Below are 22,938 nucleotides of genomic sequence, written 5' to 3'. Positions count from 1 at the left end.
TCTCTTTCTTTGACTTGTCAGGCAGATTTGCCTTTTCTTAGCCCTGCCTGCTTGTTGGGGTTTTCTCTTTGCTCATCAGCCAGTCCTTCTGATTGGGTTTCTCGGCCTAGCACATACCTTTAGTTGAATGACAGCTTAAAAATAGCTTAAATCCTAATGCTAAAAAAAGTCCTAATAATGATGAAGTGAGACCTTGTTGGGTTTCTGTATGAATAGGCAAACTGTGTACTTCTAAGAGAAGATTCAGCTGGGTCTTCCAAGTAAAATGCTGTTTCCTGGTACTAAACTTCTCACTGTTTTGTTTTCTCCTAATGAAAATTTTGAGTCACATACACAAATTTTAAGCAGCAATTCAGTTTCATCAGACTGAAATAGGAAGAAAAACCTGGGGAAAAACCTAATAAAAATTCTATTGTAAGAATTTTGATCTGTGAAATTTCACTTTTTTTTAAGGGGGGCTTGTTTCAGGCAAAAATACATTTATCTTAAATGTGAAGAAAACATTTTTATTGAGGAATATTTTGTGATATATGTCTGTCACTGAGAAGAAAGCAACTTTGCTATTTTTTAGCGTCTTCTAACTTTCATTAGTTATGCCACATTCATAATTTTCAGATTATTAAATAGCTGTGTTATTCTTGCTGAGTTACACAAAGTTAACTGGTATTGTATTCATTAATTTAGATGTTTTCAAACCTTTTTTAACTTCTTAATCAAAACATGCTTGCCTTCATTTTAATCAAAACAACTTTTCATTAATGTATAAGCCCAGCTTCATGAATTTTGGTGGTTATATTTGGAAGAAGGATTCAAGTGCCATAATTTCTCGTGAATAATGAAGTAAAATGGGGTAATTAGATAATGAAATGTGCTGACAAAGCGAAGCTAAAATTCTGAGAAAATTGAGTTGTGAGCCAGCTGTTGCTTTAAAGAAAGAAAAGATTTTATAGTGTTTTCATAAAATTATTTGCAGAAGGAAATTGTTGAACCTCAGACTGCATTTATTAGTCCATACAAAAACAAATTCAAGGAAGCAATATGCACATGCAGTCACATAATGTATCTCTGGCAGAAATAATAATCTGATCTGTTTGTTGTGAAACTACTATTATGTAATGAAAGGCTTCTAAGAAAGGAAATGGTAGGAACAAAGGGGGTGATGCTGTAATGATTTGATATATCTAAATGATCTAGGACTGTGAGAAGAATGATGGCTTTTCTAACACATTTGTTTGAGGGTGACAAGAGAATTGATAAGCATTTGAAATTCCTCTTCAGTATATTGCCATTTAAATGGGGAAATAAATTGAGAATATTTACTCTCTCCCACAAGCTCCAGATAAAAAATTCTCTCATAATTAAACACCTCAGGTGAAGAAAATCCTTAATAACTGTAATAGAGATGATCTATCCACAGAGTTGCTGAACCTCAATGTGACCCAGAGTCTGGGTCATGAGGACACAGAGCACAGAGTGCCACCAGCAGTGCCTCGTGCAGTGCCTTTGTGCCCTGTGGTTCTGGACTCATTTTAAACTCTGCAATCTGCATGGCTGCTTTTGTCTGGGAGATCAGCATGGACTGCAGGCACCGTGTTCATACCGTACTCTGGTGATAAAACATTATATTTATTTTCCACAAATACCAGTTTTTATCAGAGCAGGGTGGTAAGCAGATAGTTACAAACTCTCCCATCTATTATTGTATGGATATCTTATTGGAAAGCAGGTGGGGGTAGATGAGGTTTTTAGTCCCACTGTAATTATCACACTGGCACTTTCCATCTTTAAGAAAAAAATGGGATTTTTAAGACTTGTTTTTCCCTAGAGCTAATTGTTGTAACTTTGAACTTTTTATCATACTTACAAAACTGCCTTCACCTGTCACAGCAGCTTGCCAGTTTTTATCTACGTGGTTGTAGTAAAAAAAATTGGACCTAAGTTTCAGAATGCAGAGATAACTTGACAGTTGTATTTATTATATAAGAAGAATAAAATTTTATCTGCCTTTAAATGAGAGAAATAAAGAAAGATTATGTCTGAGGGTTTTTTTACTAGCATGTTAATACTCAGGCGAAAGCTTTTGATGGGACTGTTCAGAAAACCTACATTTAGCTCAGTAAATCTTCTTACTGCTGCCGTTTTGCAAATGCCATTCTTTTTTTTTGCCCTCCCATGTTACTTCAACCTTCATAACTTGGTGAGTGGCATATTTTTGAAAGCTGAGTATTTACACGGTGTTTTCTTTCAGCCTTTCAGCTGTTGAAACATCTATATTCTTTGTATTTTTTTTTAGGGAGTTAAAGAGTATGTGTTGAGAATGTTAAGTTTCGGGTGATGTCAGTTTGGTTTTTTGGTTTGTATTTTTTTCCCCCCCAGCTAGCAATGCAATGAACACTGGGAGCATTGTTTCAGTTTTGCACTTAGGAATGTGAATATTTGTACTGTATGCTTAACATAGCTGAGGGCATGCACGAAGAGGATTTTGTTGCTTCGGGTCATCTTAAGGGGGGAGGAAAGCACAATGTTGCTACTTCACTGAGAAGTGTGGAACTGGATAACCTGTTTTTGGAAAATTTCATTGTTTGAAAAAGGCACTTGGTGCAACAACATGCTGAAGGCTGTTCTTTCTTTCAAATGCAGACGTGTGCTCAGGTACACAAGGTATCCACCTAATCATTGTTTTATGTTGGAAATTAAAAGTTTATTATAAATTTCAGGAACCTTAGTACCTCCTATAAAATTATTGCTAATGCTATGAAATGTTAATTTTAATTTGTTACAAAGTGTGTCATGCTAGATCAACTTCGTGGCTATTGAAAGGTTGTGCTGTATTTACAGTGTCTCTGTATGTATGCAGGAGAACTCTTGCCACCAAAATAGATTTGCACTATGTAAATTTGGTGTTTGTTACAAGTTTTCCTCCATCACTACATTGCTTCATTATTTTGTGTGTTTCCCAGCAATTCAAGCTGATATGAGAGCTGCTAAAGATAATGATCATATCATATGAAAGTTAGTGTAGGGGAAAAAATGTCTCTTGCTGATTTACATTTTTGAGTTAGCTGATGTCTAACCATTTAAGTATTTGTTTTTATTTTAAAAAAAAAAGCAATGTGCATTTTTTTTCCACTTAATCATCCAAAATGAACACTTAGAAAATAGCAGATGTTATGTCTTAAGGCCTGCTTGAGTAAAAGAAAACACTCAACTTTCTCATATTGGGGCAGGGTGTCAGTGTTGCATCTGAAAGCACGCTGTTGGGTGGGGGATGGATGTGAACAGGCCAGAAGGATGTGTGTGCTGATTGACCAGCGGGGAACCAAGCTGGCTGTTCCTCTCTTCCTTCCCCCACACTTCTCTGCTTTCTCCCCTTTTCTTGAGGCTTCTACAGATGAAAAACCAGGGTGAAACATTGACAGCTCCAAGGAAGGTACTGGAAGTTGGGAATGGCCAAAGAGAAGAACATGGCTTCATTGTCATGCTGAGTCCTTGGGTGTTTCTCATTAGGATATAGTGTCACACCCGGGCTGGCTTGGTGGAGTTTGTTTGGGTTTTTTCTGTCTATTTTGCACTAAGTGGTTCTCCCATCCAGGGGGCTTTACCTGCAGCAGCTTAGGACATGCTGACTCAGAGTTAGAACCTCATGGACTGAGTGGTCTCAGGTCCCATTATGTATCCAAGTATCTGGACTTCCCATGGCTTGCACTGTTTTAACAACTCTTGTCCAGGTTGATGGACAGTCTCTGCTGTCCTGTTGGTGTATTATCCTGGCTCTTGAACAGCCTGCATAGGGGAGGAAAAGGTTTCTGGGCATCCATGAACTCACTGTCTTTAATGCAGGATTCCACAGAACTATCTTGTCTCAGTGAAGTGTTGTATCCATTAAAGACGCCACTGTCAGCCAGCATAAACCTTCCTCCACAGATAGCGCAAATCTTTGGCTAAACTACCTTTAAAAAAGAAAAAGAAAATCATTATATTGCCTTTGTGTAATAAAAAAAGAATGCTACGTACACAAGGAACACCATGACCTCACTGCATTTATGTGTGAGGAATTCAGCAGAGGATTTTAAATAATGTAGTATTTAGGACTTGAGGAGAGCCATGCACTGGAAAGCCTGTCTATTTCATTAGCTATATCAAACAGTCTCATAAAATTTGCTACCTCCTCATGCAATCTGGCAAACTTCTCATTGCCTGGCTTGTAGTCTTAGATCATGTAAGCCAAAGAATGACACATCACAAGCAATGGAAGTGAAGAGCTACTGAGGTTAACTTTTACACATTGCTTGTTTGGTTGCCTCTGATTTTTGCTTACATAAAATAAGGCTTTGTATAAAACATGCTGATGTTAGTTATGATTTCCACTTTAGCTTAGGCATTCTAAAATCTCATGCTGAGAAAATAATTTCTTTGTGGGGAGAGCTTTCTAGGTGTCTAAAATGTTGAGAAGGTGCCTGAATTAAAGACAGAGGGCTTGCAGTGAAATAACAATAAAATCAGGATTCTGTGTATGTCAGAAAAAGCCAGAACAGGCTAAATTGTAATTGAATGTTTTCTTTAATGGATGCAAGCACTTTTCAAGAGTGCATCAAACTCTCACGCAAATTGCCCCTTCTAATTCTACTGTTCAAATAGGGCTTATGCCCCGTGATTTTTACCATCAGTGTATATTGAAAGGATTGTTTCATACAAAGAATTAACTCCAGAGTAGTTTTGGTTGCATTTCAGTACTGAATTTCCTACCTGGACAAATTTAAATCCACCATTTTGCCTCCTTAGTATACACAGTTCTTTCTCTTTCAAGACCTTTAGCTTGAACTGTCAAACTACTTCTGCATCTACACGGAAGGCATGTTGACAGTTGTTTTCAGAGCTGAAGAGATTAAATTAATTTAATCTGCTAGGAAAAAATATGAGGGCCCCTTCATAATTGTGTAACAGATTTTACATTATTGCTTAGAGGCAAATCCATTGTCGTTCCTGGAAATGAATACAAGCACAGAAGAAAAAAATTTGAAAGGTTAAGGCACCAAATGGTTTTCAATTATCAGAGGATATAAAAAGCAATAAGAGCTTCTGCATAAATATTATTTTCCATTTTCGTTCTTCTTCTGTCGTGTCTATGACTTAATAGGCATTAAGGGCAAGCCACAAATAATATAGAGAAACTATTAGCAGTGGAAGCTTAGTGCATTGGTTTTGATGAAGAAGGTTAATTTGAGTAGGTACTTGCGTAAACCGTTTTAATAAGCAAACACTTGCACAGGAAGGAGCAGACTAAAGAAGAGGACAAGGTATACATCTCTGGTGACACTTCAAAATGTTTGCAAGCTTGCACTTCTGCAAAGTGTTTTGTAGAAAAAGGTAAAGATTTAAAGATTCAAAAGATCTTGGAACTGGAAGATAAAGATTCAAAAAGATCTTGGAAAGGCCATCATAGAAAGATGCTGTCAACAAAATGATGTTCAGTTCAGAGGACTTCAGAAGATTTAAAAAAAATGAAAGACAAGCTACTTCTCCAGGATGTGTCTTGCCTACAGAGCACCTGCTGACAAAGGGAGACAGGAGTTTATTTCATTGTTCCTTTCAAAGGGCCCCAGTGGGATCTCTGTGTTTAATAAGTGCCTCACTAGGAAAAAATCTGGACTGACTGAATAGTGTCCAGAGAACAGTTGTTTGCTATGAGGGCAGGAGTGGGAGTGGACAGGAACACCTTCCCTCAAGAGCTTGGATTTTGAGGGTGAAAGACTAGAGGAGTTGCATACAAGTGTTTTGGAATCTGCTTTCTTGGTTGTTTTCAGGATGAAGACAGTTAGGCATTTGTTTCATCAAAGAATGTTCAGACCCTGCCTCAGTGTTTGTATGGATTAGTCTCTTGACATCTCTTCTGTTTCTGTGCTTATTTGAAACGACTGCAGCTGTTTTTCCACTAGAATGATTTCACAAAAAATAACCCAGATGAAATTGTGTCAAGTTAATGCTATGTGGCAGTGCTTGTGTTTCCAAAACAAGCAAACAAACAAAAAAATAGAAACCCCAGAGCAAGTGACAGCTGGAATGTGGGAAATCACGATCTGAGATCTAAAAGTCTGCATACAAAGGTTTTTCTTTTCCCAGAGTGAAGTGAAGGCCCCAGCTTGATCCATTAGTCATTAAATTGTCACTTTGCAAGTATGAAGCACTAATACTCTTACATATCAAGAGTGTTTCTATATGAAATGCTCACAATATGTATTTTCACAAATGGTCTGATAATATCTCTTAAGCTTCCTAAATTCTGCACATGGTCAGTTTCAGTGAATAATGGGGGATGTACTTTTTCAGTTTTCATAGGAGCCCCTTCTGTAACTTAGCTATGTAAGCTAACAGAATTTCCAATTTTGAGGCTGTAAGGCAAAATTCTTTATGCTGAATAAGATCTTTTCCATTAGGCTTCACTAGTGCAACACACATTTCCATGTTGCTCCCCTTTAGAAATTACCTCACCTAGGTGTTTTCTGTTCACTTGCATGTGAGTGGGAAAAGTTAAAACCAAGTGGGATGATAGGGGTGGTGTCACTTGTGTCAAGTGTGTGTCATGCACCCTCTGTCACATGCAGGATGGGCACTACAGGGGCTGGGCTTGAGAGACCCTCTCCACTGTGCAGTTGGCATCAGCTTTCTTATACTACCCAATATTTTCATTTAATGCTTAGGTGACTGTACTTTAAAAAAAAAACCTTTTTTCTTAACACTTTTCTGCACTGTGCAGTTGGCATCAGCTTTCTTATACTACCCAATATTTTCATTTAATGCTTAGGTGACTGTACTTTTAAAAAAAAAAACAAACAAACCTTTTTTCTTAACACTTTTCTATATATTCAATGCTACTTGGAAAAACCTGTTTTTAAATAGCAAAGAGGTTCTCTGAGGATGTATATTTTTTGTTTTAACTATCTGACCAGAAAGCTATGGTCTTGCTTTCTATCCTGGTGCCTTGAATTCTTCCCATCATCAAAGCTTGGACATGTCTCTTAGGCTTTTACAAGAAACTCTGGAGGAGAAAGTGCAGAACCCCAGCGCAGCAGCTCAGTCCTCAGAAAGGGAAAGTGTGAGCATCTTCCTGCTCTGTGAAACACAGCTGGCCACAGTGTTTGACTGGGGCCTGGAATTAAGGTTCTCAGGAGCAAGAATAAAGATACTCTTCTGTCAGGACTTCAGAGTGGTTATGGATGATAATTCCCCTCCCTGTCTCCTTGGTTGTACTTGTAGTGCAAGCAGCCCTGCTCCATCCAGTGTGCCAAGCTGCCAGTCTGCTCTCCAGGCAGTTGTGCTGGCACTGGGGAGCAAATGGCACAGCAAGAAAGTTGAAAGTTGAGGGAAGCTTAAGTTGAAAAAGACCTGAGGAGCGGTGTTTATCCAGCTGCCTTCTGGTCACTTCAGGGAGGTCAACATCTTCCAGCACTTTGTTGTTTTGTGTGAAAAATGAGTTTTGAAGACAGGGCAACTTAAGGATTTAAGGATTCTGTCTGCTGTGAGGCCAAGTGAATACATGTTTTTCTTTGAGTAATGGTTGTTCATTTTGCAGGTGACTGTTTCATCTTGTAGTTATTTGAAGGAAAAGCAGTGGCTAGAAACTCTTCATTTGAATTTTTTTTTTTTTAATTTAGGTTTTTCACTTGCTGCAGTCGTACCTAGAATCAAACCAGTTTGTTAGTTTGGACTTCCAGCAGGGACTGTATGACATCATTACCTGTATGGGAAGCAAGCTGTGGCTGGCTCAAAGGTAAGATAAAACACAAAATATCTGATTTGTAAACACAGTTTACTAATGTATGGAAGACTTGGTAGCTTTTTAAAGTTATTCTTTAAAGATTTATTTGTGTTGAAATATGAAAAATTTAGATGCTTTATTGTCTTGCTGATTTTTAATCAAGGTATTTTTTTTCCCCAAAAGCAAAGATGGAAAAACATTGTAGTCTAGTCATAAAAGAAAAAAATAACTCTGAATGAACATTCCTACAGAAACAGACACTTTGAGGATGACTGGTGCTTCTTGGCTAAGAAGAATATGCCGCATATGTGAGGTTTTTATGTTACTGTTTTTCTGATTTTGACCTTTACAGAAAATTAGTGGGAAAATGTCATAGCAGTTGTTTAAACTAAAAGTGTTTAGCTGCTCACAAACAATCCAGGATAGATTGGGAAACATTTTTCATAAGTTCATCTTCAGGTGAACCTACATATAACTAACTAATGAACTCTCCTGCTCTCTTTTCTTTCTCTTTCACTCTTTCTCTTCTCCTCTCTTCCTCATTTTTTCCTCTCTCTTTTCCTCTTTCTGACTTTCTTTCCCTCTTTCCTTCTCTACTTTATCTCAGCAATTGCTTTTGAGAATTTCTACCCATGAAAGCTCCTACCCAAAACTCTAAAGGAATCAGTTGTGAACAAGAGCATCAGTCCTTGCACAGATGAATAACTGGGAATATCCTGCATTTTGCACTGTGGTATGAGGCCACCAGTGCAGCTAATGTGGATCTCTGATAAAACCTGAGTCATTTTCTGATCATCAAAACCAAAATCCTGAGCGGTTTGGAGAAGAGGGGTGTCTAGTGGGTGGAGAAAACCTGCTAGTGTTAACTGAGTTGGGGTAATGAAGATAGAGTTGATCTTTGGGAATTACAGAAGTGTCTCCTCAAACAGTGATAGTGAAAGTATGGCAGATAAAACTTGATGCAAATAATTGGAAAATGGTGCTCATGACCCAAGTCTGGACTTTACCTGGGGAAAGAGTGGTTGACTGAGCAGATTCTTTGTTTGAAAAAAGTTACTCTTGTTCTTGGGAGTGCCCAATAGGGGAGGGGGCAAATATCATTAAAAAAATAAAGAAAAACACAGAAAACCCCCCATCTGTGTTTGTGTATTAATCTGTGTTGTGTATTTAAATATTGTGTAAATCCCAAAGAAGGTACAGTAGGAATCAGAAGCAGTATAAAGATTGACAAGTATAGAACAGTTTCTACTTGGGGACTGATTAAATAGGCTGAGATTAATTTTTTTAATAATGGAAAAAGGACAACTGAGGGATGTGAAATACGAGTCGCATAGAAAGGGATAGAATTAGCATTCTGTCCAAGGTGGCAGATGTAAAAGAAACCAACTAATGAAGTTTTTAATGTAATTTTAATTTGGCTATGGAACTCTGTGATATAAGATAGTCTTGGTTTTAAACCTGTCTGAATTTTTAAACGACGATTTAACAGAGTCATGGAAGGAAAGCCCAGTGAGGTTACTGAGTATGTAGACATCACAACTGGCTGAAGAAATTCTTCAGCAACCTTGAGGGTTGAGACAGAGGTTTTGGCAAATGTCACTATTGTTATGCTTGCGTTTCCTGTGCATCTGCTCTCTGCCCCAACTGGAGACATCATGGTGGATTTGGTGGACCTTTTCACTTGAATCAGTGTAAGCATTTTTAAGTGTTTAAATGAGAATGTTAATTTGCATAACTAATTTAATAGTTAATAACTGATACAGCTATAAAGAGTAAAAACCCAAACACTAGAGACCAAATTCAGTAGAAAGATAATCATGGTAAATAATTCAAACCTCTTTCTCTTGCAGCAAATAGGCCAGGCTCTGTTCACTGCAGATTTTAAATAAATTCTATTTCCAAAGTATTTTTCAGAGCCACCCTTTTTAATGCATCAATCACTGATTGATGACTGGTTGGGTTTTTAGTGAGTTTTTTTATTATTTTATTATCATCTCTGGAAATAAAAGTTTTTCAGGCCCTCTCTAAGAAATTCTTGTGCACAATAAAAGTGTTTTCCTGAAGAGAAGTGTTTTCTCTTTCACTTACCTGTAAAAAGTCACAGTTGTATGTGCTGATATTAACTCCCTGTCAGCAGCACATTTTAATTTTGTCAGTTTGTTGCAGCCTGCTTGTCATAATTCTCAGCAATGGAGGTTATGCTATACATAAAGGATTTTACAATGTCTTTCTCCCCAGATAGTAAACTTCTGTATTACGAACATGCGGCCTTGCAACACTAACTTAAAGCATGGGCATTTTAACTGACGGAAACTGTTTTTGCAGATTTCTAATGTACTTAATAATTCTTGCACACTTTGAGGTACGATTTCCTTCCTTCCTGCCTGCCTGCCTGCCTGCCTTCCTTCCCTCCCCCCCCACCCCTTTGCTTAAAATAAATGTATTCAGTGTGGTGATGTCATTAAAAAAAAGGCAAAGGGATAAACCTCCAAGAAGCAATCCAAATAAGCAAGGATATTGAAGGAGTGTTTTCTGGTTGTTTTAGTGTCCCACATTCAGAGTGCAGCTTTACTGTTAGTAGTTGACTGGGTGAAGTTGAACAGCTGCTCTGTGACCAACAGTGGAGTGTGAGGGTCTTATTCTTTCTTTTCCATTTTCTTGTTTTGAAGGAGTTTTAGAAGGCTGCTTGGAAACGGAGTTGTGAAATTTAGTGTGTGTGGGGATTTCTGGGTGTTGGGAGGGCCTATTAGGAAACCAGCACTGTGTTCTTGCCCTTTTGTTAGATTTCTTGGTATGTATCTGCTGCTGTCAGAGAGGGTGATGGCTGGCTGGAGTCATCCTCAGTCATGTACAGACATTCTTGCCTTATTTCTGTTCAGGCAAAGAGAATGACCTCCACAGAGTTAAGTTAATGGATCCCCATCTGGTTTTTCTGCCTTTTCCATAAGGAGATAATTTACATGTCACCGATACTGCAAGGCAGAGACTGTTTGAAAAGAGGGTATAAGAGGCACTGACTGTTAATCTTAAATGGTGAAAAAAAGTTAAAATAACAGGAAAGTGGTTTGTGAATCTGGGGAATTATTTCCAAACATCAATTTGCAATCACATTTCTGTGCTAGTTCTGTTAAGTTCTTGCTGGTATTCTTTCAACTATGTACTTCCTTTGTGCTATGGAACAAACTTCTCTGAGAATCTTGAATTACAAAACTTTGGATTGCATATGTAGTTCTTAAAAATGAGGCTCAGTTGTCATGTGTGTATTTGGAGGAAAGATTATAGTTTTCAATGGTTTCCTGAACTGGGTGGGATTTTTTTTTGTTTGGGTTTTGGTTTTAGGGTTTTCTTTGCCTTTTCAGGGCCAGAATGTAATTTCCTTTCATCAGAAATTAATGGTGTAGAATAGCTCAAGATTCTGTTGCACATTCCATGTGATATACTAATCTCTTTTTTCTTCTCCATGCTTTGCCCTGATTTTCCTTTAGAGAATAAAATAATGGGTCACATTCCCCAAATCAAATTTCATAAAACATTCACTTTTTCAACTGGTATTTTCTATCTGTTGTGAAGGCAGACTTCTCATACTGGGGCATGGTTGCTTTTTTGTCTTGGCTTTTTTTTTAATGTCTTCAAAACATTAACTTTTCTGCGTATCCAAAACCAGTATTTCAATTTTTGATGTTTTGAATGAAATCTGCCTTTCATCCACTTCTCTAGGTGGTGGTTGAATCTTTTCACTTTAATTGTATGTTTATACTTTGCTTGGTGTTTTTTATTTTGTTTTGAATATACCTATTAGTTAGTCTAAAGTGATTCAGTAATGTTACTGCTTTCTTTCACCCTCACACCAGTGTTAGTTTACTGTATTTTTTTGCAAACGTGGGAGATGCAGGACGTTTGAGAACAGAAATTTAAAACAGATATAAAATCTGTTTTGTTGGATAACTTAGGTGATGGAACAAAGTAATTTAAATTAGTCTGATGAAAGCTTTAAAATATGATCAGTTTATCAAGCTAAATCTTTGAAAGAGTTCAAAGCCCTGTCATAGGACTAATTTTTAAAATAAATTAAAAAAAAAATTTAAAAACTTTTAAAAAAAGTTTTTAGCTCAACTGCATACCAGGGAGTTACAAGACTAACTTGAGATGCCTTCTGCTTTATAAATACAGAATGCAAGAAGAGCAGCCTTTGGATTTGGTAATGTGTTGTACAGAAGTCCCAGAAATATCTCTCCTGTTTAATTTGTAGCCTTTGGCATGACAAAATATTGGTATTGGAAAATTTGAGAAATCATGTCATTGCATGGCTTTGCTGTAGGATGCTACTTTTCAGTACTTGGAGTTAGATTTTCTTCTTCTGCCTTCCTACTAACTGGAGACCACAGGAGGGGGAAAAGTCTTTGAGGTTCTGCCAGAAGTAAAATAACATACTCTGCTAACCTCTAGCCATGTGCCATTTCTTAACTGAGAGCTTGTCTGCACTTGGAAAGTTTCCTTCTAAGAAGGTGGCTTTCTTGAAACTAACTTATGGGGAACAACCGTGTATAAAACCAGTTGGCTTTGCGTTTTGCAAGGAGTTGTGGGTTCATCTGGAATGGGCCACCTGTGATGTTTTTACAACCGAAGTAAAAAGCTGTAAGCTGCTGCTTACAGCTCTCTGCTTTATGGTTGGCACTGGTAAAAATACAAATAGGTGCTGCACAAGATTGAAGCTTGCACAGCGAATACATGCAGAAGTTATTTTAGGCAGGGGCTCAAAGCGAGGTTCACCGTTTGCTGAGATATGTGCTGCTTGGTTTTCCCCTGGCTGATTCTCCAATGATACAGCTATGACTGCTTTGGATAAGGAAAATCTCATCAGTATTTTATAGCCCTACAGAGTATTTAACTTGCTAGGTTTTGATGGCCATGGCACTCCATCAAGCCTTTTATATCCCTTTTCCACCTCCGCTTTTGGCAGCGCTATGTGAGTGACAGTAGGCAGATGAGCAGTCCTTTCTATGAGGAACTTCACACGAGGTGCATTTAGGCCATCTGTGTAGAAAGCAAGAATGTGGCCTCTTTGTGGTTTCAGGACTTCATGGCTTAGACTTTAACCTAAATACAGCTTTTTTCTCATATGCCTCTTAGGAGAGACAGTGGTAACTTCTAGTGAGCAGACTATTGCAGACAAAACAGGCACATGCGGGCATACCTAGACAAAGGTGCAACATGCCCATGGCTCTGCAGCTTTGCAAGCAGCCTTTATGTGATTTTTGAAGTGGTCCGTATTTGGGAGTTGGAAGTAGTTTTTTGTACTTTCAAAACAGCAAGAAATGGGGAAAACATAAGGTTATCCTCCTTGGTAGAGAGAGAAGCCCTCCTCTTGTTTTAGTACTCTTGCCTCTTCTTCCTCCTCTACATCAATATGAACCTTCTTGTCCTTTCAAGGCCATGTCTGCACTTGGAATCTCCCTGTTTTCTAACTTTTCCACTTTTTAATTTCTATCTTTAAAACTGCACATTGAGAAGCACAGTTACTTATCTTGTTTTTTAGTGATCTGTATGTGTTGTACAGCCAAGTTCAAAAGTTGAAAATAGTTTTAATGATTGAGCCTTTCTCTGCAGAAGTTTATTTACCAGGTTTCAAATGGAAAACTTAACTTTGTATAAGCTGGAGCAATAATTCCTGTGTTTACCCTTGTACACACAAAACGTGAAGGGAATTTTTTTTCTTATCCTTTTCCAGTTGAAAATGAAGTGTACCAGTATGAACAGCTCACAGAATATGCTGAGTTGGTAGGGACCTGAAAGGATCCTTGAGTCCAGCTCCTGGCCCTGCACAGGCCACCCCCAAGAGTCACACCATGTGCCTGAGAGCATTGTCCAAATACTTCTTGAACTCTGTCAGGCTTGGTGCTGACTCACCAGTAATTTGTTAATCTGCACATTCTAACCCATGGGCCTTGTTTAGCCTCATTTCTCTTTGTTTTTGAGAACAGTCATGGCATGTCATTGTTCATAAATGTATTCCTAGAGGCACTAATTTAAATCTTAACGTGCTTTTTAGCAGGCTAATTTAGGTTTCTTTGCTGCTCCAAGTCCACTCTTTCACCAGTTTTGATAACAGTGTCCTTAACACGGCTACAAACAGTTTATTTAGGCAGCTGGTGATTGCTTGTTTTGGAACACCCACTTTGGGTATCAGTAGAGATGTTTGGACTTCAAGGAGAAGTTTAAGATGTACTTTGCATAAGATAAAATAGTGTTTGTCTGGTTCATAGGTATATTCCTAACTTAACTAGGAACATTCCAGGAATACTAAGTTTTGGATGAGGTTGTTTAAGGTGTTCCCTCCACCAGTGCAACATTTGGAGTAGGCAGAAACAATGTACAATTACAGATTTCGGACATAAATCCTTACTCATATCTGAAAATGCTTTTCAGTAAGTAAACATAAGAGTTTTCCTAGCTTTTTCTTTGTAAGTAGGCCCTTTGATTTAATTGTGTAAAATTCATTAAATTTGCACGTGGGATTAGTTTGGTCTCTTACGTTTTTTAGGATGTTGCTCAGGGATCACATGAGGTTCTCATTAAGAGAACAAAAAAAGAGAGCAGCCAGGATTATTTTATCAATCAGGTATGCTAAAAACACCACCAACAAAACACAGCCTTTCAGTATCATTCACCAAGGACAGCTGGAGCACAAATTAATTTTTCTTAATAGCTGAAACTGAGGGTGTTCTTGGTGGTATCACAATGAAAAAATGATTTGTGTAGCTTCTTTTTTGAAGCAATAAATTCTCTGTCTTTACCAGGGAAACTAAGAACATAATAGTCTGGCTTTGAGGGTGATAGAAAAACTTAAATCACCAGACTAGCAACTCCCTTGGGAGACAATGCCTGCTCTAATGCTGGATGAGCTGTCCCTCTGGAATGGGCAAGTGAGGGGACTGTGCACATGGTAATTACTTGGAGAAGATCTCAGCAGCACGAGTAGGCAAGCAGATGCACTTTTACTGATGTTTGTATTTCTGTTTCTATGTGCGTGTTCCTGCACTTCCAGGAACTGAGCAAGGTTTACTCGGTAGTGCAGGCTTCATTTTTACTTTTTTAAATGCTTTCCATTAAATGTAGGTCTGTTGGTCGTGATATTCATTGATGTGCTGGTTTTGTATTACATGGTTAAAAATGCTACGGACAAAGTTTAATAATTAAATCCATTATTAATGTCTCCTTAAGAAGACAAGAGGAAGGCCATGCATGTTGATTCAGTGCTACAGATGTGGGCTCTGAGAGAAAACAGATTAAAATATGAATGCTGCCCTCTAAACAAATACACCCCCAAAAACCTCAGTCTTTAGGATACTGCAGAATTTGTTTTAACCAAAACAACAGGAGAAGATTTAATCTTTTAATCAGCTGCTTGCTGTACGTGTAGGAGTGATTTCCATAAGCTTTGTCGCCTCCATAAATGACAGCTGATCCTTTACCAGATCACGCTGCAGGTAAAATGTGGTCAGTACAAAGCCAGCTTGGCCTGGTTCATCAGCAATCCTCCAAGGATTGAGCTCCCCATGGACAGCCCTCAAGGATTATGTAGAGTTGACTGTTTGAAGACTCAAGATACTGCAGATGTCACAGATCAAGAATCAAGACGTCATTTTTTGGTGTGTTTAGAAGATATTTTAGCCGACACAATGGCAGGTCACATATCAGAAGAGTCTGGCCTCCAGAAGGAGGAGTGCTTTCGGAGATTTGGCGTTCTTCAGCAAGGACTACGCTGGCAGTTGTCAGAGAGGGGCAGATAAACTGTAAACCCAAAATTTAGTTGCCAGTGTGCCAGCCACAAAAACTGAGATTATGAAAGACAAAAGCACAGTGGGAAACTGATAATAGGAAGTTGCACAAATCCCATTCCCAAGTACCAGCTTTGACATGTTTGACTTAATAAAAATTCTTTCCTGTGTTTATGTAGAGCTAAAGATGAAATTCCAGCCTCTAATGTTCCTAAAATTTTGACTTATTCTAAGTGATTATACAGTTCAGAAATACAATAATTTGTGCAATTGCATCCTGTGCATTAACTGGAATATGATGTTCAGGGAACAAATTCTATCGATCTGTTGGAATCAAAAACTGTGTATAATACTGGTGGCTAGAAAGTGGGAGAATTTGGGGTTTAAATTCATCACCAGTAAGCTGATATATTTTCTGCCAGCTAAAATACAAATTTCTTTGACAATAACATGTTATTTACACAGTAGAATAGGGCAGTGTTTAGTAATTACGGTGTTTCTTTTAATATGGGACTTTGTCTAAAACGGTATTGGTAAATTTAATCATAAGAACAGGTCTACCTCCTGGGAACTTTAGTGCTTTCCAGCCTTTCTAAAGGTTCCAGAAACATACAACATTACAGTAAGAGTGGGTTCTTCACTGAAGACCAGAGAGGGAGTAGGCAGTTCATTTAATTAATTGATCACTTTGAAAATTGAAAGGAAAACAGTCATGCAAGGCATTAAGATGAATCTCTTCTTCTTCACAAGGTAGTTGTGAATTGGCCTTTGAAGGCATTGCCCTTGTGATCTTGCCAGCTCTGGTGTCTTTACCCTGATGCTTAAGAATGTGTTGTGATGGTTTTGGACAAAATACAAGGATTTGTAGGTGACTTTGTAAGTTGTACAATTTTACTAAAGTTCTACATCAACTTGATTCGTTATCCAAATCTTGTTATCAGTTTTTAAAGTTTGGAGCTGAGATTAACCAATCTGAGTTGCTAAGAGTCACTTTAACACTGTATTTAAAAGAATATTGTCAGACACTGTTAATTATTTACTGTTTTACTGTGACTAGACCTGTAATGTACATGTTACATTATTAGGAGGAAATTAGATTTTGTTATTTATTTAATAAAGTTATTTTCCCATTTCAGAAATAAGATTAGAAGTTAAAAAGATTCATAAAGAAGCACTGGGTAAAAAATTTGCAGTCTTTCAGATGTTTCTAAAAGCTTGGAGACTGCAAAATGCAGAGCTTTTCTGAGACCTCTTACAAAAGGTTTTAGAAATCCCTAAGATGGCCAACTACCCTAAGATACCTGTAGCTAACCTCATCCATAAGAGAGATATTATGGATTTTTATTTGAGACACATTAGTTGTCAGGTTGCATTTAAAATTTCTTAGTGCTCTTGAGAGTTTGAGGAAATATGCTTTGATTTTTATGTTGTTAAATTTTTAGTAAATATTGTAAGTTGCTGTATATTAAATAGTGCTTGTTCTGCTAGTAGTTTTCCAACATCTGTTTCCTAATGAGGAAAAATATGAGCAAAATAAATGACCTCTTTGGAAAACATTGAATTTCTAGAATAACCAAAAGCTAATGTAATAAACATTAACACGAACGGCTTTGATTTCGTAATCACTAGCTTGTATCTGTCTTATTTATGTAACAAATGCAGTGAATTAATGTTACAGTTGTTGTTGCTCACCTTGAAGTGAGGTGGAAAAAGAGGAATGATGCAGGATAAAATAGCTGTCAGCTTCTTAAGTCATCAGACTGTCATTGAAAACTGGGGGTTTGGGAAGATAATAAGAATCTACAGAAGTTGTACATCAAAATTCTTTGGTACTTGCTATAAAGGGGTGTTGACATCCTGTAATACAGAAATATGGATGGTTATAAATTGTGCCTTTAATAAGCAGAAATGCTGTTTAAGGGCCTCTGCAAACCTTAGTGGTTACAGAAGCAAGAGATTGTCTTTTTCCCAGTGTTCTAACAGAATTGAGGCCAAATGTGTGAGCTTTCCGTGTTCTTTGCTCCTTGTTGTTTCTCTTGGAAAAGAAGGTAATTTGCTCTATAATTCATTAATGTTGATCTTGTTTAAATTAAACAGTAATACAAGAGAAACTGAATTTTAAAAGTTAAGCCATGTGTTCCTGATAGAGTTGAAGCAATGAAGTTGTGGGAGCCAAGTACATAGGAGGTCTGTGACCACATATTGCTGATTTCTTCAATAAATGCCAGTTTGGTTTGCATTAGATCTGCCATCCAAAATAAGCAAACCAATGACTAACTCAAATTCAGCATGACTTAACTATAAAAGGTGAATCAAACATTTTAAAGATAATATTTGTAGAGCTCCAGTCTGTGAGAGTCTAGGATTGCACAGTTGCACAGATCAGTTAGATCTTAGATAAAAGGTGAATCAAACATTTTAAAGATAATATTTGTAGAGCTCCAATCTGTGAGAGTCTAGGATTGATTTCAGTTGCACAGATCTAAGCTGCAATCAGCGGTACTTAGTGGAGGTAAAGGCAGAGCCGAAATCAAAGCAGCCCTACTGCTACTGTAGGTAGCCAAAGCCAGCTGGAGCAAACCCCAGTGTTGCACATGGAGCTTCTGAACCTGCACAGTCTGATTTTCATCTCCAGAAGGGAGTGCTTCCTCATTCACCTACCAGGCAGTTCCTTGTTGGAAAGAAATAGCTCTTTGTTACTCTGGTCATATAGTATTCTATAAGTGCTTGACCTAGGCCTCTTCAAAGGCCTGTGAACTGGAGCCTGTGAATTTTAACGGACTCTTTAACTCCATTAAACCATTTCTTTGAAAGAAAGTCCCTGGACTCCTAACAGCTAACACTTCCTCCTGCAAGTGTCTTGAACTCTTTTTTTAATGTTATATTCACGTGCCAGAATTGAAAATCCAGTTGCAAAAGCGTCTATCTGTTCTATCCCCAATTACTTGTTCAGCATTAATGACAAGAAGTTGAGTAGGTTTGGAAGACTTTTATTTTCAGGATCTAATCCAGAAATCTGCTATGAAATGCCAATAATATACAAACTGGCACTTGTATTTTCAGATTTTCTGCTGTTCAGCCAGGCCTACCTAAAATAGTGAGAAAAAAAAGACACTTATTTGCATCATAATGAAGTTACTGTTAGGCTAGAGCTTTGGGCAATTACAAAAAAAACCCAAAAAAACAAAACAACAAAAACAAAAACAAAACAAAAAAAAAACACAAAAAAAAAAACAAAAAACAAAAAAAAAAACAAAAAAAACAAAATCAAAAAAAAAACCAAACCCACCCAAAACTGTAAACCCTTTAAAATCTTTAGTCTCTTTAACTTTATTGACTTGTGTTCTTTCAATGGCCTTGTATATTCTGTGGAGTTCTGTGATCATAGAATCACAGAATCACCTGGTTTGAAATGAACCTCAAAGATCGCCTGGTTCCTACTCCTCTTTTGTGAGCTTGGGACACCTTCCACTAGAAGAGGCTCTTCAGAGCCCCATCCAACCTGGCCTTGAAAACCTCCAGGGATGGAGCATACACAACTGCTCCGGGCAACCTGTTTCAGTGCCTCACCACCCTCACAACAAAGGATTTCCTCTTAATATATGATCTAAGCCTGCTCTCATTCAGTTTGAATCCATTCCCCCTTGTCTGTCACTACAGGCTTTTGTATGGCTCTCTTGCAGGCTCCCTTTAGGTACTGGAAGGCTGCAATATTTTTGAGGCTGAACAATCCCAATTTTCTTAACCCATCCTCATGGGATGATCTGGTAAGAACATAGCAGCTCCCCTCAGTGTAATTTTGTTCTCCTTGATTAAATTAGAAATATGTTTTTTCTGCATCTTGTTCTTGCTAAGTAGTAATATGAAGTAGTGATCCTTTCTGTTCCTGCCTGTTGCGGTCTTGCTTCCCTCTTTCTGGCAGGTCCAGTCTGTGACTTGGTTTTCACATGTTACTCAGGGCAGACAGCCTTTGACTTCTCTTTGGTCAGATGTGTTGAAACATTTGCAGCATTAGCTGTTAGTGAAATTGAATGCAGCAGTTGGGTGTGACCTGATTTTTATTTCCACCTGGACAGTCATGCTCCAAGTGAGACCATTATGAAGAAGTACTAAAAAGTGTGGGGCAAGCTCCTAAGTGCAGTAAGTTTCCAGGAGCAGGCTGCCTATAAGCTCAATATCCAAACACAAAACAACAAATTGAACTTCCGAAAATTATGGTTTAAGGCATCTGGACACAGTATGTCAGGTGGCCATTGGGTCTTTGGTGCCAGCTCTTTGACTTCCAGATGTGCTGTTGTTACACTAAACTACTGTCTAGCGTAGACAAAACATTGTTTTAGTCAGGCATGGATCTGTGCCCTGGCATCACAAGGCTGCTATTAGTATAGATGTGTAATAGTATGAATATTGTTTTGATAGCTATTTTTCTGTGTGGATATACCCTTAGGTATGAGAGCCATTTCATCTCCCAGCCATCTCTAGCTCTACCCCATTCAGAGTCATGTACAGTTTATCACCTGGAGTGAGCATATGGTGTATTTGTTTCCATTAATAACCAGATTGGAAGGGAAATGAAATAATGTTTGGGTTTTGGACAGAAAATAAGAATGCTGTTCCAGATGTCTGAAGCTCCCACCTTTTGCTGCTGCTGTGACTTTCTTGCTTGGAGACAGATTTCCTCAAATCTTGTTTATGAGAACACCACTTTATTGGTATTGGTGTTAAAAGGGAAATATCTTGTACTGTTCCCACTCATGTTGCTGAAGTTCAGCACAAACAGGTCGTGTTAAATACTGCGCAGTGCATCATTTGTAATGTTCAGCATTGTGATTTTTGGCTGTCAGATCTGTTACGTAAATCACAGTTTGATTGTCTTCAAGATTGAGCTTTCTGCTACAATCTGAACAACACTGAAGTTTCTTGGTTTTGGAAAACTGAATTTCTTGTTGTGTCGGTCTGGCACGTATGGATGAGAATTCACTAACATCACCAGAGCAACAGAACCACCAAGGACAAACGTTTGGCATGTTTTATGCTGGGAAAGTCTCATTTCAAAATCAAAACATGCATATGCACATACTTTAAATGAAGTGGTAAGTGCTTAAAAGGTGGACTAGAACAAAAAACATGCCATTGTTGCTGTTGCCTCTTCTTCAGTAAAAGTTGCATCAGCCGGGTTTTGGCCAGGGCACAGTTCGTACGTTGGAAATTCTCTTTCCACAGAAAACGTGGAATGATAAGCGAGTCTTCCATTTTTTTTGAGGGACCTGAAGTACAGTAGACCCATTAGGTTCCTCATATTGGCTGGAAACTGTTGTGGCTGCTTTCATCCCTTTATGAGAACCTCTTGTGGTTTGTTTTTCTTCTGAGCCTTTGACTGATCAGTCCCTCTGTTTTCTCATGGATTGAGCTTCCAACTCCATGATTATTCCTTGGTTGTGTTTTCATACACATTATGAAGAACAACTTAGGCAGCAACTGGATGCCCGAGATACAGGAAAGATCTTTGCTTAACCAGGGTGGATAGAAATTAAGTCTGCCTAATATGCCTAGTAAGAAAGTGTCCAAAAAGTCTCTTTTTATGCAAAAGCAGAAAAAAGCTCTTCTGAAGAGAGATCCTGGTAGCACATATTCTGCTGTCTGTTATATTGATGCCTAATATTGTAGGCCATAAAAGAAAGCGTGGGTATTTTAAGCTTCTTCCAGAGTTTATTGCTGAAGGTGAGAGCAATGTTTCTGGTTAAGGTTGTCTTTTCTAATAGGTTCGTAGGCTAACTCTCCATAGGCAAATACAGTGGCCAAACTATGCAAGAGCCTCAAAACTTTAATTTTTATGTCATGATCACAGATCTTACTTGAAAAAGCTTTTTTTTTTTCCTTGGATTTTAAAGATGTTAGAGTTCAGAATATTTGTTGGAGCATTTTTAATTAGCAATTTTTGAAAGAGTTTCAAACATTAAGATAAGCATACAAAGAAAGTGCCAGATAAAATAAAAATTAAATACTGAACAGAATTAGTCATACCTCAAACTTGTGCTGCTTGATTCTGAAAGTTTTTGTTTTAGTACAAGTCCCATTGGGCTCTTCAGAAGAATTTCTGTGTTTTGAACTAGATTTCCTGTTTTTTCACATTTTAAGTTATATTTTAAGTAGTTTTCATAGCTAAATATGTTTCAGGGATAGTAATACAAAGAAAAATGAAGTTTTTAGCCTAATTTTATTTTTCTAATTGGAGAGAAAATAGATGTTTCTCACTTGGAAATTGAAAAGGTAGAGCAGAAGCTAGCTTATTACCAATTTCCATTATATACACAAAATCCCAAATATTCTTGTTTGGAATAAGAAATACCTAATTTTAAAAACATGAACACCTCTGGTCTTCATCAGAACAGTGAGAGAGTTATGGCCATTAAAAAGCTGTAGCAGGTACCTTGCAAGGGAAGTTTCTCTTTCATGAGCTGTAACAGCAAGAACTGAACACTTCTTTTTGTTGATACTTTTAGTTACACGCATTATCTTTAAACAAAAAGACCTAGTGGGTGCTACAACGAGCTGGTTCATCCAATAATAATGAAATGGATCGACTTCAATTCAGTGGAATGGCTAGAGGAGGAAGGTGTTGCCATTCTGCAAGGGAGACTGTCACTCAGAATGGACCAGGAAATGAAGCTTAGATAACTTTGCCTAATCGTTTTATATATGCATATTAGTTTGACCAATAGTTCATCTTCATTAATTAAAACAGACGTGCCAAGCTAGTTTGTTTTACTGCTGTTTCTGAACATAAGGTTATAAGGATTTAAGCTTTAAAAACACGATTTTTTTTTAGGCTAAATCCTTGTTTGGTGACCAGAGCTGCCTATCTTGATGTCCTTGTGATGTTGAGTACTCACCTGGGGAAGTTTCAAAAGCCAGGTAAGTCAATAATACTCTTCTGTACATCAGATTTAATATTTGTATATTTCTGAGCTCTGTTGAACCTGGAGAAACAATAGAATATTACTTGTGCTCAAGGTATCTACTGACTTCTGAAATCCTTTAGCTGCCTTGTACCAGGCCCTTCATTCTGCCCTCTCAGTAGATAGGCCTAGGTTTTGTTGAGGAGAAAACTGAGGTACAGTTCCATGTCAAGGCTTGAAGTGATGATCTTGCAGTATTCCTAGTCCTAGAATGGCTAGCAACAGAAAAGATCCTCTCCATGCTCCAAAATGGTTTTTTAATCCAAAATCCACATCCTGGACTATTGCAACTTTAACCTTTCCAGAAAGCCACAGAAATGTTCTTTCGTGAGACACCTGAAATAGTTTCAGGGAAAGTGTTTTATAATGTTTAGAAATTTTATAAAAAACAGTTCTGAGAGCTTCTTTCAGTTTCTTTTTCCATTTTGATTCTTTATCAGTGGGA

At 37.8% G+C, this 22,938-nt stretch overlaps 1 protein-coding gene across 1 annotated transcript in view; it reads left to right on the top strand.

Annotated features, from left to right (window-relative positions):
• The window catches only part of THADA (THADA armadillo repeat containing), a 154,502-nt gene that overhangs the window by 83,534 nt on the left and 48,030 nt on the right, over positions 1–22,938 (top strand). The window contains exons 30-31 of the mRNA XM_041413628.1: positions 7,653–7,768; positions 22,364–22,449. Of these exons, the coding sequence (XP_041269562.1) occupies positions 7,653–7,768; positions 22,364–22,449 (202 nt within the window). The remainder of the gene's footprint in view (positions 1–7,652; positions 7,769–22,363; positions 22,450–22,938) is intronic.

Source organism: Onychostruthus taczanowskii, unplaced genomic scaffold, assembly GCF_017590055.1.
Source record: "Onychostruthus taczanowskii isolate IOZ18803 unplaced genomic scaffold, ASM1759005v1 scaffold42, whole genome shotgun sequence".
Classification (NCBI taxonomy): Eukaryota; Metazoa; Chordata; class Aves; order Passeriformes; family Passeridae; genus Onychostruthus; species Onychostruthus taczanowskii.
This window is presented reverse-complemented; position numbering and strand designations above follow the sequence as displayed.